This window comes from Poromitra crassiceps (genome assembly GCF_964638095.1).
Source record: "Poromitra crassiceps genome assembly, chromosome: 2".
In the NCBI taxonomy this organism is placed as follows: Eukaryota; Metazoa; Chordata; class Actinopteri; order Beryciformes; family Melamphaidae; genus Poromitra; species Poromitra crassiceps.
This window is the reverse complement of record NC_139624.1, coordinates 43,695,514-43,715,558: the sequence shown is the minus strand read 5'-3', so window position 1 is coordinate 43,715,558 and position 20,045 is coordinate 43,695,514. Positions and strand designations below refer to the sequence as shown.

The following is a 20,045-nucleotide window of genomic DNA, read 5'->3' as shown; positions in this document are numbered from 1 at the left end:
TCCCTATATATATTCTGCATACAGGTATATGGTAGAATTCTGTTTGCTTAAATAATACAATGATCCATATACCAAAATCACTTCCAGGGGAGAACTCAACTAAAGTAACATTTGCTTTGAAAACAACACTAAAATGAAATCAAAAGGGAACTTCCTAACTTATTGGCTGGAATAATATTCAGACAAGATAATAATATACTGTAAGCCCTAAAGCAGGAGTTTGCATTCAACTATAGTTGAAATTAATATGTGGCAGTATTTGTGGTGGTCAAAATCTATTTGGGGTGTACCGCCACAAATAGATCAGTGTATGGGAAGCACTGACTATTAAATTGTGTGACTAGAAAGACACCAACAAATCTGAGAAAATGTACTTTAACACATTGAGTGCCAGCGACGCCATATGGCGTCAAGAGAAATTTACCGTAGGCTGCCAGCGACGCCAAATGGCGTCAATAACTCCAAATTCATATTTTGACGGGGGGATGTCGATCTAAGCCTCTTACATCGCCTCTTACAATATGGGAGCTATTGAATGTCCAAATAGTCAGTGACTAGAAGTCACGACTGGTGAGCACTCTCAAAAGTTCCAAAAAGTTACGGTGCACGGCTCAAAAAATAATAAGAGAGGGGCAAAAAACCAGCACTCAAAATAATTCCTTTGGGTTGTTTTATTTACCTTCAAGCAAGACAATGTACGTTTCGGCGTGGAGCCTTCCTCAGCATTGTGCTGACAGAAGACGGACATGACGTATAAATAGTGTCAAACCGGAAGTACAATCAATTACATTATCAAGTACTAGGAAATATCTCACAACATAAAATACCACTGAATATAATATCAAAAACATCAGAGAATATCAAAAAAGAGATAAAGGTACAATTTTAAACAGTATACTTGTATATAAGTCTGTATATATTACACAGCAGGAATGCAATAATGTTTTGCAGACGAGAAGAATGAGGCTGGATGGCCACACTTGTGTTAAATAAGCACAGATGAAAAGTCAACATATTAGAATAACAAAAATCAGTAAGAAAATATTAAAATAGAATTAGAAAAATACATAATAAAATGCATATAAGTGAATGCATCGGATAGAGATACTGCAGGTCCACACATGACGCTCCCACACTGCCTCACAGTGCAAGAGCATCATGCGTGAACCCACAGCACATCCACCCGACGCACCCCCTAAAGAAAACAACCTAGCAAAAGTTCTTCGTTCAAGCCCTTGGGGTGTTCTGTCTGTAAGGTATGTATCCAAAATGCCTCTCTTTGTAACAAGGCCTTGTCTCTGTCACCCCCCCTCTTCAGTGGACTGACCTGTTCTATACCCTGGAACCTGAGGGAACACACGTCGTGACCAAACTCATTAAAATGCCTGGCGACAGAGGATTTTATATCTCTGTTTCTAATGCTACTCTTGTGTTCTGAAATGCGAGTTTTCAACTCTCTGATAGTTCAATCCTTGAGAACAGCCTACAGAGAGTTAGGGGGTTGAAACGTGAGGACCTGTTGGTCCCGAAGTCCACCCCTGCCCGAGGGTCTAGAATAGTGTGTGCTGCTACTTTTTCACCTGCTTCTCAGGAAATAAAAAAATGTGTTTTAAGTCACTGGAATATCTTACAAAGTGACCCCCAAGTGGGCCATTTATTTGGCGAGCCTCCCTTGTTTGCTCAAAAACGGGCAAAAAATGTACGAGATATGATCGTTAGAGCTGACTGCTACACACGCCCCCCTGGCCCCTCCCATTTTTTGTCTGATGTACAGAATGGTAATTTTCCTTGCTTTAACTGTATTCAATGCAATGCTATGATCAGAGGAGAGACATTCTTCCATCCTCACTCTGGAAGAAAGTACTCGATTAAGAGTAGGATCTCGTGTAAAACTAAATTTGTTGTGTATCTATTGAAGTGTCCATGTGGGCTAGTATATATTGGAAAAACTATCAGAGAGTTGAAAACTCGCATTTCAGAACACAAGAGTAGCATTAGAAACAGAGATATAAAATCCTCTGTCGCCAGGCATTTTAATGAGTTTGGTCACGACGTGTGTTCCCTCAGGTTCCAGGGTATAGAACAGGTCAGTCCACTGAAGAGGGGGGGTGACAGAGACAAGGCCTTGTTACAAAGAGAGGCATTTTGGATACATACCTTACAGACAGAACACCCCAAGGGCTTGAACGAAGAACTTTTGCTAGGTTGTTTTCTTTAGGGGGTGCGTCGGGTGGATGTGCTGTGGGTTCACGCATGATGCTCTTGCACTGTGAGGCAGTGTGGGAGCGTCATGTGTGGACCTGCAGTATCTCTATCCGATGCATTCACTTATATGCATTTTATTATGTATTTTTCTAATTCTATTTTAATATTTTCTTACTGATTTTTGTTATTCTAATATGTTGACTTTTCATCTGTGCTTATTTAACACAAGTGTGGCCATCCAGCCTCATTCTTCTCGTCTGCAAAACATTATTGCATTCCTGCTGTGTAATATATACAGACTTATATACAAGTATACTGTTTAAAATTGTACCTTTATCTCTTTTTTGATATTCTCTGATGTTTTTGATATTATATTCAGTGGTATTTTATGTTGTGAGATATTTCCTAGTACTTGATAATGTAATTGATTGTACTTCCGGTTTGACACTATTTATACGTCATGTCCGTCTTCTGTCAGCACAATGCTGAGGAAGGCTCCACGCCGAAACGTACATTGTCTTGCTTGAAGGTAAATAAAACAACCCAAAGGAATTATTTTGAGTGCTGGTTTTTTGCCCCTCTCTAGCTATTGAATGTGTCTAACCTATTTTACAGAACCCTTAGGTGGCGACAGTGCCCTCCCGATTAGACAAAGGCCAGGAGAAAAGAGAGAAGAAGTCATGAGGAAACGGAAATCGCCATTGATATGCTTGAAGCATAACGTTACTTAGCTGTGCCTGTGAACAGCAGTCATCTGCTGCCACAATTGAGCCCCATCCGTGTCCGCTGCGATAGTCCATCCATATGATTTAGTTGCCGACACGGCGACACCAGCGTCTTTCTGAAAAGTTACATTATTCTCAGCTGGGAGCCGAGGACACGCTGTAAAAAAGCGGGGGATGCAGGCAGCGGACTTTTCAGTGCAGATCAAACTCAGAGCAAACCGCAGCAGAGACACTCGACTCCTCCCACCACGGAGGAGGGGGAGGAGGGGGGTGGGGCACGCAGGGCACTAACAGCATACAACCATTGACAGTACACACACACCCAGGCAGCAGCAGGCTCGAACTCAAAGCAGAATTCATTCTGTCGCCTTTCTAACATAAAGATGTGATTATCTCAGAAACTAATTTCAGCATACTCTTTTCGGTCGAAAACACTCTTTTTCAGAGGGGTGTATTTCCAAAATGGAACGGTTTATAAACACAGTTTTTTTTTTAATGAAACAGAAGGGTTCAAAGTTTCATTGAGGCTATTGGTTGTCCATATAAGAGGAACAAAAAATGATATGGCTATATTAAAATGCATTGCGGCCTATGTGGCACAGTACAGCACCTTTTGCCCAAGGGCCGTGGCACTCAAAGTGTTAATGTTGAGCAACAAAGCCATCACTTTGTTTACAAAGGTGTCATTACAAATGTTATTATGAAAAATATTGAATAAATGGGGGGAAAAAAACAAGAATGCCACTTTTTACCAGCACCAAATTAAAAGATAGAGTTTTAAAGTAAAAATAAATAATAAATAAAGATTGTTTTAACATTGGCTCAACCAGCCCATCTTACTGACCACCAGGGGTCCTTGAGGGGCTTCCAGGGGCTTTCCAGCAAAATGTAGAATTATTAAACTTCACCATTATGTAATGTACAAGAATTTAACACTGTTAGATAATGACTATTTTGGTCAGAGTCTCATGTTAACTGTGAGACAATACAGATACTCATAGAAATTCAAAATCTGACAATAAAGATATTGGGTCTTGACTACTTCTCACCTGTTTCTTGCTCTTTCTCTTTCTCTCTCTCTCTCTCTCTGTGCCAACTCCATCCTGCTCTCTCTCCTCCTCTCCCTCACTATCGTCCTCTCTCCCTCTTTGTGCTGTCAACCAAAAGGCAAATAGCAACCAACCAACCAACCAACCAACCAACCAACCAGAGTATGTATAATTGAATAAGAGGTATAGATCCATCCATATCAATTTAATGTGTATATAAAAACTGTTGTCTGTAAAACAAAAACTATTTTCTAGGGTGGGCTGAGATTATTAAACTGCCCCTGGCATTAGTCAAGGAGGCGTTACGCACGTCAACAGTTGGAGAGACAGCAATACCTTGGCAAAGACTTGATGGCTCTAGATGTGACTATGGGAAAGGAGAGAGGGATGGAGAGGCAAAGTGGAGAGAGAGAGATTGAGTGAGATATTTTTACTGAGCTAAAAGTGTCCATCTCTGCCTCACATCGACCCACATTACAACTCCCACAGAGCACAGACTAGAGAGAGAGTAATGTCTGTGTCCATCACCAAGACTCAAAGTTCTCTGTCCCACCTTCCCACAGGGAGAGGTGTCCGTCTCATCATCCCCTTAAAGTGCTAGTCAGGGACATTCCATGTGTTGCATGTATTTGACATCAGTGAATCATTAATTATTCCTTTTAAGCAGGGTTGGGAGGGTTACTTTAAAAATGTAATGTAATCCACATTTTGATAGGATGAACTCAGACTCAGAGTGAATGGGATAATACAATAACCATATTTCCATCTTCAGTTTACAGTGCACTGATGTTATCTGGTTTCTAGTCATTTATTTTTTGGGTGGACTAGTCCTTTATTTGCACCATATGATATTGATATATATCATATTTATGATATTTATCATATATATGATATTTACAGTGCATAGCCACTTGAATAAATATACAAATTATGCAATAAATATAATATACAATACATTATTTTAAATTGTAATCCTGCAAGTAATCCCAATTTCTTGACTAAAATGTAACTGTGTTGTTTACGTCTTTTTTTCTGTAACTGTAGGGATTACAGTTGCCTTTTTTGTATCCAGATTACAGTAACCGGATTACATGTAATCAGTTACTTCCCAAGCCTCGTTAGAAGAAATTAATTGATGTAAACAAACAAGTCAAGCATCACTGAGAGGACTGTCAGCCTCTGTGTATTTTACAGTGTGTGTCTCGAGATTGGATAGCACATGAAATCTGATGCATTGATTTACAGCACAAAGGCAGATTGCTTTCTGGCACAAAGCAGAAAGAGGACTGCTGTTTCTCCAGCACCAGCGCAAAACCAAGTTAAAGTTTTAAGAGTTTGTCACAAAGGCAGACGGTGGAAGGAGCAATAGGCCGATAGAAAAATCCATTCCAACACATTTATCCTGTTCAATAAAGCAACAGAGAAAATCCAGACCAAAGAAGCAACATAGTTACAGCCCCTACAAGGAACTTTTGACTGGTTATGAGTCCGTCTAAGTTAGTCTATATTACCTACACCCGCAAATGAGACCATCAGCCAGAAGATTTGCCATTTCTACAGTTTATAGTTATTCTAATTGCCAGGACAGCGGGAAGAGGCTCTGGGTTCAGGCCAGGCTTGGACAATCTATTCTATTCTATTCTATTCTATTCTATTCTATTCTATTCTTTTCTACCCTCCCTTTTCTCCTCTATCTGTCCTTTCTGTTCATATCTGTGATCATGGCAGCATCATGTGTAGAACACCTTCCACACAGGCACAGGTGTTTCGTGTGTGTGTGTGTGTGTGTGTGTGTGTGTGTGTGTGTGTGTGTGTGTGTGTGTGTGTGTGTGTGTGTGTGTGTGTGTGCGAGAGAGAGAGAATGTTGAGGTCAGTGGATTCAGAGTAGGAAACATTGAAAACACATATAGTGTCATGAACTCATAGTGGTGTGGACCCAAGTGCAGACACAGGAGGCAAGACTCAAGCTCAAACAAGACTTGACTTAGCTTCTCACACAGAGGGAATACAGGCAGGACAGGCGTAGCACAGGAACACACACACACACACACACACACACACACACACACACACACACACACACACACACACACACACACACACACACACACACAGAGTGACTTGACCAACAGACAGAGGAGACAGGGTTAAATACAGGAGGAACACCTGGGTGAATGGGAACAGAGGAGAGACATGAGGCAAACTGATTGGTGGAGAGAAACTCAGGTAACCAGGCAGACTAGGGACAACATTGAGGGTTGAGGGCAGGTGTGGAGGGCAGGAACCCACAAGGAATGACATGACTAGACTTAGACAGAGATCATGATCGTAACAGATCATCATCATGACATAGTTTGCTCTTTATGTGGAAGTAGTGAATATACTGTATTATATTGTACTTGTTTCTGATTGGCCGGCAGGTGTGCATCAAAATCGTATAATGCACACGTGGTCCGGCTCAGTCTAATCACATGTAAATTCATCTGCTCCCCAACCTGCACAGCTGTTTAATCAAACAGCACAGCTGTTCAACTCGTTACCTCAGCTTCTATGAGCTGAGCGGACTAGCTTCCTGCACCATACAGGCTCGTATCCAAGGTTCCTCCTAATTATGGAACAGCAAACATTTCCATTGCAGGAGAAGCTGACGGGATGCTAACGCTTACAGGTATTAGTCGGTTTCCAAAGTGTTGCTAGGTAAACAGTTATGGCTTGTGAAAGACTTTGATTGCTAAACTTGCACCAAAAATTCATAAATGCTTTTATTTCATATTGCTGGCAAATGACCATCATGGTATAAGTGGGATAATCAACTCCTAACTGTGCGTTATAGGATTTTCATGCACTTCACTTATTTGCCTCCACGTCCTGCATTAAAATCATATAACGCACGTAGTCGTTGATTGTCCCTTACGTCTCTGTTTCTCTATCTAGCTCAACCCCTTTCTTTTTTTTCTCCCTAGTGGTCAGTCTGGTAGTCTCGCAGTAGCCAGCCGTAGACGCTGGAAGCTTGCTGATGTAAGACGTTGAGTCTGACCATGTGAGACTATCAGTCTGGTTACTGATCCTGAGAGCTTTATTATGTAGGTTCAACACTCTACTGCAATCCCAATAGGAGACACATGCAGTATATAAGAGGAGTACACACGTGTGCGCACGTCACACACACACACCTCCCACCTCCTTGCAAACACTGGTGCCATGGTAACGCCTCTGTGCACATTAGGGCGGCTAACAAGTGTGTGTGTGTGTGTGTGTGTGTGAGAGAGAGAGAGAGAGAGAGAGAGAGAGAGAGAGAGAGAGAGAGGGAGAGAGGGAGAGCATCTCTGTCTCTATCACTCCAGACTAATATTTGAGCAGTCATAACAGGCTGGAGTGACGTCACTGACTGGAGTAAAGCAAACTGCACACCAGCTATCAGTCAGTCCTAGAATGACGAGTACCGGTACTAGAATGTAAAAAGTACTAGCAGATGTTCTCAGTGCATTGTGAATTGTCTCCCTACATCATGGATTGATCTATGGATGCAGGTTTCTCACCTCCACAACATTTTTTATTTGTCCTACCTTAGAGGTGCAGTAAGTGTTTTGTGTTTTTGCTGTGATTTCCCTACACCTTTTTGTTATAGGGATTTGAACTGGTGGCTTCCTGGTCACAGTCCTGCTTATCTAAGCCCCCTGGAAGCCTTCAGAACAGAGAAGATAAATAAATAAAATAATTGAAACCCATGCCACTGGAGCCACTTTAGCTTGATATCAAATGAATACTTGATGATACAGTGATACAGTGTGCACTGGTTCTGTCAGGGAGAACATAGTCATTTTAGTGTGATATTCACTGACATTTAGCCATCTAATCTGAGATCTGGCAACCACACACACACACACACACACACACACACACACACACACACACACACACACACACACACAGTGTCGTACATTGATATGCAAAAACAAACTCATAATTGTTGGGGGGAAACAACCACACACGCCAACACACATGAGGTGACGGTGCACTTAGAGTTACACACAAGGTCGCTATGATCCAGGGAATCTGGTGTGTGTGTGTGTGTGTGTGTGTGTGTGTGTGTGTGTGTGTCTGTGTGTGTGCGTGTGCGTGTGCGTGTGTGTGTGTGCGTGTGTGCGTGTTTTTTCTGCATCATCAAAGGGCCCGGTTCCCATAGAAACAGTTTTCCGTTTTCTTCCTTGGTCGCTACATGTGACAGGCTGTGTGTGTGTGTGTGTGTGTGTGTGTGTGTGTGTGTGTGTGTGTGTGTGTGTGTGTGTGTGTGTGTGTGTGTGTGTGTGTGTGTGTGTGTGTGTGTGTGTGTGTGTGTGTGTGTGTGTGTGTGTGTGTGTGTGTGCGTGTGCGTCTGCGTGTGCGTCTGTGTGTGTGTGTGTGTGTGTGTGTGTGTGTATTGACATCCTGCCATGCTGTCCTTTTAGCTAATTGACCAAAGACACAGAACCACATGCAGGCTAGAATTATGTTGTGCTGTGTGTGTGTGTGTGTGGGGGGGGGGGGGGGGGGGGGGTGCATGCGTCTGTCTGTGTCTGTAGCGTATGTGTACACGTGTATAACATTTCATTGCTATGGTTGCATACACTATGTAGCTACCACACACACACACACACACACACACACACACACACACACACACACACACACACACACACACACACACACACACACACACACACACAAACACATGTGCATTGTAATCAATGTATCTTTGTTCCCTTATAGCAAGCACAAAGGAGGTGTATAAAGAGAAACAGAGGAGTTACAGAAGGATTTTGAAGCTTTGAGACAGTAGAGATGCATCAGGAAACTGTAACTTATATTTGGTACATTCAGTGTGGCCGACTTGAGATGCAGTATTTAGACAGTGAGACACAGTGTGTTTTGTCCTTGCAGTGGCTCATCTGCAGTGTAATCGTGACTTCACATCTGTTCTCTTTTGTTTCTTGATCTGTTTTGGGGCCATCATGTTCAGCGGATGGTTGGATGGAGATGGATTATATTTAATAATTAGGCATTGTTCGTAATTGCTGCTTCCACTCATGTACTTAAATCTGTTTGTCATGGCTCCATTTCATTCTGTGACACCATAGCTGGAGACATAATTAAAGTTCTGTTAGCAATTATTATTGAAAAAATAATCTGTTAGTTTGCACCCCAGTCATAACAGTACATTCTCTTTATCACCCCTGCCTTTAACCCATTGATACCTGATGCAGCATTTGTGTGTGTATCCCTTTAAGACCACGTGACGCGGTTCGCGATGTTAAAGGGATACACACACAAATGAGGGATATACACGCAAATGCTGCATCAGGTATCAATGGGTTAATAAACAAGGAGACACTGGAACTGACATTTGAACAATTTGACCGTGATCATGCATGCTATCCAAAACCGTTGATAGACATGACAGATAGTTTACAAAATCTGCCTAATATTACAGCGCCTGAAAGAACCTGTATTACAGGGATGCTGTGTAAGTAAAGTGCATATTTACAACATTAGAAAAGGCTGTCATTGTCTAGTTTACTCAAGTTTAATGTAGCGCAGCCGAGCCCAGGCTAGCTTAACATCTCATGACTAACATGGTAGCTAGGTGTAGAACAGTGTGTACTACCTATCCAGGGGTGAAGGGAATGTGTATAAGTGAAAGAGAGAGAGAGAGAGAGAGAGAGCGAGAGAGAGAGTGTGTTTGTGTGTGTGTGTGTGTGTGTGTGTGTGTGTGTGTGTGTGTGTGTGTGTGTGTGTGTGTGTGTCCACTCTACCATACAGCTCACATTAACTCATTGAGTGCCAGCCACTTTTGGAGAACGGACGCTCCCAGTGCCAGAGTTTCAGAGCGTTTTCAGTGATTTCTCGAGGCCCACAGAATATTGTGTGATATTACTATGTAAACACCGAACATGCACAAAGAACGATGAGACTCTCTTCTATCATCTGCAAAAAAAAGTTTATTGATACCATTTTCCGTTCTTTAGTTATGAGCCGGAGAAGATAGGTTGTTTTGAGCAAAAAGACACGATTCAAATTAGAAGCTGAGATATTCCGCCTTTTGTGAAATGAAGCATTTCAAGCACATTCACTGAGTCTGAAGCTAATATTTTCTGATGTAGTGACGTGGTGTAGTTGTGTAGTGCCCTGCGTGCCCCACCCCCCTCTCCCCCCCTCAGCTGCAAACTCCTCCCCACACTAACACACAGCCTCACGCACCCAGTCTATTTGCGGAGCGCTCCGTTTTTGTGCGCCGGCTCCCAGCGCGACACGGAAAAGCCAAACCGGACTGCTGAGAATGGTTTGGCCCTTCGGCGTCGGGTGCTGCCTTTCTGGCGGCTAATCGTGTGGAGAAACTATGCAGACAGACAGACAGAGGCAGAGGGGCTCAGTTGTGGGCGCGGATTGACTGCTGTTCGCAGCCAACGTCAGCTGCAGCCAGAGCAATCTATATGGCTCTGGCTGCAGCATGAGCGGTTTCTCTTTCATCACGGGGCTTTTTCCTGCTGTTTTCCTGACCTTTCTCTAATCTGGAGAGCACTGTCGCCACCTAATGGGTCTGTAAAATAGGTTATACACCTTCAATAGCTCCCATATTTTTATAGGAGATGTAATAGGCTTTGATCCACGTCCCACCGTCAAAAAACGCAATTGACGACAATCGTCGTCATTGGCACTCTACGTCACTAATCGAATTGACGACGATTGTCGTCATTGGCACTCAATGAGTTAAGCTGTGTGCTTTTTGTGCCAGTTGCTGTAGCTGGATCATTGATCTCGCTCTCTTCTCTCAGTCTCTCTCTCATTCCCGGCTATTCTCTCCATTCTGTCTTTCTCTCTCATTACTTGCATCACTTTTCCTCTCCTGTCCTCCTGCTTTGTAGGACAAGTATCAGGTGTGTGTATGTGTGTGTGTGTGTGTGTGTGTGTGTGTGTGTGTGTGTGTGTGTGTGTGTGTGTGTGTGTGTGTGTGTGTGTGTGTGTGTGTGTGTGTGCGTGCGTGCGTGTGCGTGTGTGTGACAGCGACCTCCCTTGCTGCACCCCCCACGCCCCCACCCCCGCTCCTGGGAGGTGACCCAGTTTCCCATGATCCAATGCGGCTGCTGCTTCTGCTGCGTCGTTGCCGTAGCGATATTGCGAGGTCCTTTAATGCCGCCTGTGACTGTGCCATGAATAATGGATAGAGAGTGACAGAGTATTAGACAGAGAGAGAGAAGGAGAGAGAGGTGAAGAGGGGGAGAGAGGGATGAGAGAGAGAGTAGCGGTATTGGAAGGACAGAAAGATGGCGAGCAATGAGATAAAGAACTGGTGCATGCACTTTGAAAAAAGTCACATGTTAAAACCAACATGTACATACAGTAGGTTTGTGATTTTCCTGCGTGAAGATTTTCACAGGAAACAGATGCTGTCATGTAATGGCAGGTAAAAACTGTCACGTGTGATGCCAGATTACACATTTTAAAAAGTATATACTAGCATTCAGGAGTGGCATCCGTCTTACTTTTATACAAACGGCATTTCCTGTTTTTCAAGGAATACAATAGTACTAAGAAAAAGATCATACATAGTTCAGATCATTATGTAATGGAGAATTCAATACAGTATAAAGAAATACCATCGATTTTCCATTTCTAGCTGTCCCTGACTTGCCATCACTGGGCTGTAGACAGAGAGGGAAGGAGGAGAGAGAGAGAGACAGACAGAGAGAGAGAGATAGAGAGAGAGAGAGAGAGAGAGAGAGAGAGAGAGAGGCCGGATTTGAATGGTCAAAAAAATACCTCCAAACTCCTATTCCTAGCCACTTTTCTTTGACCTCGCTGGAAAACGTCATGAGGTCAAGGAAAGAGAATTCATAAGGGCTTACTGTAGAGAAAGACAATCGCGGGTCTAAGAGAATCTGAACACACTTACACGTTATGCTACGTATGCATGGGCGAAGTTTGCGTTGGTTCAGGGGTGCAGTACACCCTCCAGTGGCCGTAGCCAAAATGCATAGGGATTTAACTATCTATTTAATTATAACACAGAAGTAATATTTTATTTATTGTAATGCCTTGCTCTAGATAAACGATAGAATAATTGTGTGACTGTGATTATTTTCAATGTTTATTATAAAACATATTACATATTACAACATATTATTCTGGTCTAATTTCCATTACTCTGGTATGGCAGCCAGATGCAACCGCCTGCACGGGCATCTCGCATGCGCACCCATTACAGGCAATTACAACACTGTACATTTAAACATAGGCTACACGGCTCAGTGCTCAAGCACTCATAGCTCTCTCCTTTTTGCAACTTTCTCACTTGTTTACAGGCTTTTCAGATCTGCTAGTTATTAGGCTACTTAACGTTAGTTTGCTCCTCTCTCTCCCTCGATCCTCTCTCTCCACGCGTCGTCCAGTCCGAGTCCATGCTATAAACAGAACTAGCCTACTACACATCCGTGGTGTCCACAGCAGCCCATGTAGTGTAACGTAATGTTACACCGCCACTTGGGAGTATTATGCCAAGGAAGGGCACGCGCTTGTTCAGCTCACGCACGTCACGGAATTGACCTATCAAAATTGTCTTATCATTTTTGCGCACAGAATGGCTCCAACGAGACTGGCCTTGCAACCCGCTCTCATTTGGCATATTAGTTGGCATATGAAAATGCACCTGCTGCTATCCTAATTATTAATTTTCCTCTAGATTCTTTCTGCACCCACAACCTTAAAGTTCAAACTTCGCCTACTGTATGTATGTAGGCTACTTCAGTAAGCTTCGCCGGGCTCAACTCACAGCTAGCTGGCAAGTAAAGTGACGCTGCTTTCAATTGCACAATCAGTTTTGAAATCTGTTACTTAGTTGCTGAGAAGAATTCATTTTTTCGCGTTGGCAACAATAATGCGGCTAATACTACCGTCCCACAATTCCTTGCGGCTCCCAGAGAGCCGGGTAACACATACTGTATTGGTGGATTATCTCATATTGGTGTATTGTGGGAGAAGGTACGAATGCATAGCTACAGTATAGTATTCAATAGAATCCTGGTGGCATTTTTTTCTTGTTCTGTGCCATTTTGCTGATATGTTGCTCGCAATTTCCCAACATATAAAAAGGAAAGAAAAAGAAAAAATATTACTTTTGCATGGATCACACATGTCACGTGCCTATGTCACATATCCAGCAGTAACTATTTCGCATTCAATATGGCAGAATTCATTTTCGCAGTTTTCTGAATGGAGTTTTGTCTGACATTGTTTTGGGCTATTCCAGGTAATTTAAACCTGGTAAAACTGATAATGAAACCATGCCTTAGGTGAAGTGCTAACTGTATGAGCTTACACATACACATAGCTTATTGTTGACAGTAGTTTCTATGCTGTTATTTTATTATAGTATTTATTTAAATGGGTTGCAATTGACTGATATTGAACTTTTCTTCTTCTTTCTTGTGTGAGGTTTTCACAGTGCATGCAATAAAAAGCACAATTATGTTGGTGGAAACATCTGTCTAGCATCAAAACTCAGGCTACATCTTACTTATTGGATTCTGGGAGCCTCATCCAGTGGACCAGGGCAAAATGCTTGCCCCACAGTTTGACTGCCATAGACATGATGGGCCCTATCGTTGCATCGGCGTAGAAACTGCGTTTAGGGCCTGGCGCAGCCCAGATTAGTGGGTGTGGACCAGCGCACTCGATATCTTGGTGTCGGCGCTACACGCGGCCTCAAGCATTATAACCACGCCTTTTAAGCGTAAAATTATGCACCGTCTGCTCATTGGAGAAGTGCAGTAAAGAGTCACACGCTTGCCTTTTAAGCTCCAATTCCACGGAGAAAACCAGTAAAACCAGACAAGCCAAGCGCTCTGCTCCCCCCCCCTCCCTTCATCCCGTCTGTCTGTCTCCATATATAGGCTATTATTCCATATTATTATGCTTCTCAAACCAATCTAACTGCAGTTTAAATACTGCAAGCATGTAAATACGCTACACTATAGCAAGATCAAAGTGAAAAGAATGTTCTAAACGCATCAGCTAGAAAAATATAGTCTATCCCTATATGATGAGATTAATTAGATTGGTGAAAGTTTGTCCAGAAAGATATCGTTTTCTCTCCCCTGCTGCAGGTAGGATGATACACATAAATATAGCCTACATTATGTAAAGTCATTGCAGAAATGTGTTTTTATTGTAAAACTAAATGTGAAGTAGGGCCAAGTTATTGGAGCAGACATCACAGTATAGCACATGACAGTAGAAGCGCGTTACGCTGTCACTTATCTAAATCACATTAAATCGACGAGGGATATATATAGGCCCAGGATGACATATATGTTTCACATAGGGTGGTGTTTTCATTTCGATGTTTTATTTGGTCCAATATTGAAATGTTCTACAATTGCAGGTTGTGTTACCATTACACATTATTTAGATCTACCTTTATATCTATTTCGGCTCATTTGGTTGCTATTTAGTAGCGAAATGGAGTAGCCCAATGCATGCTGGGACATTTCACATGCCAGGCAGTGAACTTACAACTTCTTTTTCCTATGGGACGTGTGTTGTGTCTGTCTGAGCGAGGGAGTCAGAGAGAGAGAGTCGTATTGTGCCTGTCAGACTGAGGAGAGAGAGGGAGTGACACAGAGAAGGGTGACAGAGGAGAGGCAGAGGAGTGCTCCGCGCAACTGGCGCACTGAATAGGCCTGGTTTTCAAAAGCGCAAATCGCTAAATTTACGCCAGGTGGGAAGATATCATTAGGCTGGCATTTAAGGCCGAAACGCCCATTCTCACCCATTCAGGGAGTGCGCCACGCCCATTCCGCCTAAAGCGCATTTGACAGCCTAAAGCCATGTTGATATCTTCCCGAGGCAGGCGCAAGGCACGTTTTTTTGCGTATAAGGCCCGTTTTAGCGCCGAAGGCCTGTGGGAGAATAGGGGCCGATAAGTCCTGCCTAGGTAGGAGTATCATAGGAATATTATAGTCTATATAAAATCAGTACTCAGCACAAGGCTGTTTGTTATAGGAGGAAGGTGCAAAAATGGGATATTGACACTCTCTCTCCCCCTCTCTCTCTGTCTCCCTCCCTCTTGTTCTTCTTCTTCTGTGGTGTTTTATGGCAGTTGGCATCCTTTATGCTGCATTAGCGCCTCCTTCTGGATTTATCCATCTACTATTTCCCTACATTCTGTCCCTCTTCCCTACTCAAATTCCCTCTTCTCCCCCTCCGATGATGTCATGGACATTGTGACATCATCAGTGATGTCATCAATCCTACCCTACAGAGGCTATCAGTAGGAACCACACTCAGACTGCAAGATTACCACCATAGAGCAGAAGGGATAAAAGCAGAGGGGGGTGCACCTGGGATGCCGGTTGTCACCAATGAGCCCTCTGGAGGTGCTGTGGCCCTATCAGCATTGAAACACCAAGGAAGGAGGCTACCCACCTGATGACCCCAATGAAGCATTTACCCCAACTGATCAGCTTGATATGCAGTATCCAGTGACTGCTGTGAAAGTGCAACTGACAAGTAGGGAAAGACCATGTGACAGCGCGGAAAGACCCCAACGGTGCTGTCATGGACTAACTATCAATGACGGCAGGCTCCGTCACTTTGAAAAGTGAAATAGATGTCACCCATCATGACTACGAAGAACGCTAAGAGCAAAATACCCCCTGAGTCTGTGAGAGTGGAGGAGGAACATGACTCATCGACTGACAACCTAGGAACGACCCTGCAATGAATACCACAACAAATTATATAATCGGCACCGCACTTGAGACATCAACTGCTTGAATCGACCCCCGAATATTTAGCTGCAGCTGATCCAAGATAACATCTTTCTTTTTCCTGAGAAAGAAAGGTCAAATCAGTCGAATGAAGCTCAGAGGCAGGACGGAACCCAGCGTCCGCCGAGCAACAGCACCCCAGTGGCCGAGCAATCTGATGAACACATCTGAGAACCTAGACAATGGCAACCTGTTGTCCAGATCACAAGTGAAGTGCCCAAAATCCATCATCAGTGATGTCATACATCCACCCTAGGATGTATGACAGACACTGAGACACTGATAATGTCATGGACATTGTGACATCATCAGTGATGTCATAAATCCGACGCAGGGGCTATAAGTAAGAACCGCTAGTTCCTTCTCAGACCTTATTAACTAGAATCTCCCTTTTCATCATGAACCAAGTCTGGTAGCCTATAATTTAGCTCACACTTCTCAGACGGCCTTGGTCATTTTAGTATGGATTGTGACTCCATTTCTTAATTCCCAGGATCCAACATGGTTGAGTCCTTGGAGAAAAGGTTGCAGGTGGCCCTCAGTGAGCTGAGGAAGTCCAACGACAGAGAGAAGAGGCTCATGTCCAAATGCAAGGAGCTGAATGCAGAGATGGTGTGCAACACCAACAAAACTGCTATTGCCCTGAAGCTTGTCAACAATGATGAGTCAATAATTACATGTCAGAAGAAGGAGCTAGACAAAGCTTGGAAGATGATTGATGCAGCTCTCAATAAGAAGAGGAGGGATGAGGACATCATTCTGAGTTTGAAAAATGAACTCACAAACCTAACAAGAAGGGTTGAACAAGGAGCGAACATGTGTTCCCGGGAGGTGCTTCAGAAGGAGAAGCTGGGGAAGGAAGTGAAGAAGCTGCACACTGACATGGAGGCCCAGACAGCGGACGCCAAAGCTGTGACGCTGCAGGCCCAACGGGCCAAAGCGGAGCAGGAGAGACTGGAGCAGCAGCTGAAGCAGCAGAAGATCTTGAATGACCGAGTTACCAAGGAGCTGCAGCAGACACAAATGAGGAACACCAAGTTGCAGCAGGAGGGCGGGCAGCTCTCATCGGCAAATGAACAGCTCTCCTTGCAAAGTCACCAGAATGCAAACGACCTGAAGATGAAAGAAGAGGAGGTGAGTCAGATGCGGCAGGAGATTGCCGGGCTCACAAAGATGAGAGAGGCCACCCACAAGAGGTTCCACCAGATGGAGGATCAGAATGCAGATTCAGAGGTGCAGAGGGCGAAGCTAGTGAAGGAAGTGAAGAAGCTGCACACTGACATGGAGGCCCAGACGACGGACGTCAAAGCCCTGATGCTGCAGGCCCAACGGGCCGAAGCGGAACAGCAGAGACTGAAGCAGCAGCTAAAGGAGCAGAAGATCTTGAATGACCGAGTTACTAAGGAGCTGCAGCAGACACAAATGAGGAACACCAAGTTGCAGCAGGAGGGCGAGCAGCTCTCATCGGCCAATGAACAGCTCTCCATGGAACTTCAGCAGAATGCAAACGACCTGAAGATTAAAGAAGAGGAGGTGAGTCAGATGCAGCAGGAGATTGCAGATGGGGAGGTGCAGAGGGAGACACTGAAAAACAAGATCACTTGTCTGGAGAAAGAATTTGAGGCTTCACAAAAGCAAGCTGAAGCCTACAGGAAAAACATAGACAAGCTGGTCATGGAGATAGACAATTTGAATAAAAGCATGATCAAAGCTGCTCAAGTGACAGAGGAGCAGCAGAACCTTGTGAAGCTCCAAGAGCAGCACAAGAAGAACCTGAACCAGGAGATCCAAAACTACCACCATGAGGCCGAGAAACAGCGCCAGAGAATCCAACAGCTTGACAAAGACTGCGTCTGCTACATCAACGAGACCAACAGCCTAACGCAGAAAGTGAAGCAACAAGAGATGGCGATCGTTGAGGGCAAGAAGAAGGTCACGGAGTTGGAGCGCAAGCACAGACTACAAGAGAACCTGCTTGAGACTGTCACTTCCGAAAGGGATCTCTACAGCAAAACCCTCTTTGATGCTCAGGATGAGATCACAGAGATGAAGATGGCGCTGAATGTTATGAACAACCAGCTCATCCAGCTGATGAACGAGATCAGTGTGAAGGAGTTGGCCCTGGCTAAGGAGCAGCAGGAAAACAAGCGTGTGGTGAAGGACAACAATATCCTGAAGGGAGAGCTGAAGGCCAAGGACCCCAGCAAATATATGCTCATCCTGAAGATTCAGTCCTTACAGAAACGCCTGATCACCAAATGCCAAGAAGTGGTGGACAAGGAGCTCCTATTAAATGAAAAGGACAAGCTGTATGATATGAGACACAGTCTGGTGCGGCAGCCAGGTCTGGAGATAGCTGAGCAGCTCCAGCAATGCCAGTGGACACTCAGAGAGAGAAACAAAAAGATCAAGGCGTTAACAGCAGAGCTGAGAATGTTCCAGTCAAACTCCGAGGAGTACAAGAATGATAAGGAAAGGTTGGCCAACGAACTAGCGGACACCAAGAAGAAATACCACAGTCTGAAAAAACACAAGAGCGAGCAGAGTCCCAAGGCTAGGATGGAACAGCTGACAACTCTGCCTCAGCCCAGCAGCAAATCACACTTCACTGGAGGGGGCTTCAAAATCAACAACCCCCTCCAAAAAAGTCACAATTGCTTGGGTGACATCACAATTGCTTGAGTGTGAACGTAGTATACGCCCCTCACATTATGATATCATCGGTGGTATGACATCAGTAGTAGTGACCTGGCCACCAGGCCAAGCCTTCTAGAACTATGACATCATCGGCGACCTGCCCACTTTCTTTTTCTTTCTTTCTTTCTTTCTTTCTTTCTTTCTTTCTTTCTTTCTTTCTTTCTTTCTTTCTTTCTCAGCTGTGGCCTGGGGCCGCTCCAACCGGGCCTGTTTCATTCGCTGCTCAGATGACATCACTGATGATGTCATAATGTCCATGACAGTGTGGTCCGCGGGCCCTGCCTGGTGGTCCACCAGAGCATGTATATATAATACACCAACACATTAACCCTGAGGAATAGGCTTGGGCTGATTTTCAGAAATATCACAATATAAGTTCCTACTTCCAGAGGCTGTAGTGGGCTCAGTTTTAAAGCCAGATCAGAGTGAAGTTTCTGATATATGAAACTAGAAGAACTGATGCATCAATTGGTACTAACCATGGCATGCTAGCTTGTCAGGAAGGTGGCAAAATAACGCACCAAAGTTGGGGGCTGAATATGTGTCTAGTTTAGCGGATGTTGCGGGGGCTGAATATGTGTCTTGTTTAGCGGATGTTGCGGGGGCTGAATATGTGTCTTGTTTAGCGGATGTTGTGGGGGCTGAATATGTGTCTTGTTTAGCGGATGTTGCGGGGGCTGAATATGTGTCTTGTTTAGCGGATGTTGCGGGGGCTGAATATGTGTCTTGTTTAGCGGATGTTGCGGGGGCTGAATATGTGTCTTGTTTAGCGGATGTTGCGGAGGCTGAATATGTGTCTTGTTTAGCGGATGTTGCGGAGGCTGAATATGTGTCTTGTTTAGCGGATGTTGCAGGGGCTGAATATGTGTCTTGTTTAGCGGATGTTGTGCAGGGGCTGAATATGTGTCTTGTTTAGCGGATGTTGTGGGGGCTGAATATGTGTCTTGTTTAACGGATGTTGTGCAGGGGCTGAATATGTGTCTTGTTTAGCGGATGTTGCGGAGGCTGAATATGTGTCTTGTTTAGCGGATGTTGCGGGGGCTGAGTCTTGTTTAGTGGATGTTGCAGGGGCTGAATATGTGTCTTGTTTAGCGGATATTGCGGGGGCTGAATATGTGTCTTGTTTAGCGGATGTTGCAGGGGCTGAATATGTGTCTTGTTTAGCGGATGTTGCGGGGGCTGAATATGTGTCTTGTTTAGCGGATGTTGCGGGGGCTGAATATGTGTCTTGTTTAGCGGATGTTGCGGGGGCTGAATATGTGTCTTGTTTAGCGGATGTTGCGGGGGCTGAATATGTGTCTTGTTTAGCGGATGTTGCGGAGGCTGAATATGTGTCTTGTTTAGCGGATGTTGCGGGGGCTGAATATGTGTCTTGTTTAGCGGATGTTGCGGGGGCTGAATATGTGTCTTGTTTAGCGGATGTTGCGGGGGCTGAATATGTGTCTTGTTTAGCGGATGTTGCGGAGGCTGAATATGTGTCTTGTTTAGCGGATGTTGCGGGGGCTGAATATGTGTCTTGTTTAGCGGATGTTGCGGGGGCTGAATATGTGTCTTGTTTAGCGGAT

General features: G+C 44.2%; 2 protein-coding genes across 2 annotated transcripts in view; both read left to right on the top strand.

Moving 5' to 3' along the window:
- cacna1c (calcium channel, voltage-dependent, L type, alpha 1C subunit) overlaps positions 1–20,045 on the top strand; it is a gene marked incomplete at both ends in the record, with an annotated part of 493,392 nt that overhangs the window by 205,134 nt on the left and 268,213 nt on the right. The gene's annotated exons all lie outside the window — the stretch shown is intronic.
- On the top strand, positions 16,285–18,465 carry LOC310791127 (cilia- and flagella-associated protein 58-like; the record flags this gene model as incomplete). Its single annotated transcript, XM_083652827.1, has 1 exon — positions 16,285–18,465. One exon carries the CDS (start codon positions 16,285–16,287, stop codon positions 18,463–18,465), a length of 2,181 nt encoding a protein of 726 aa, XP_083508953.1.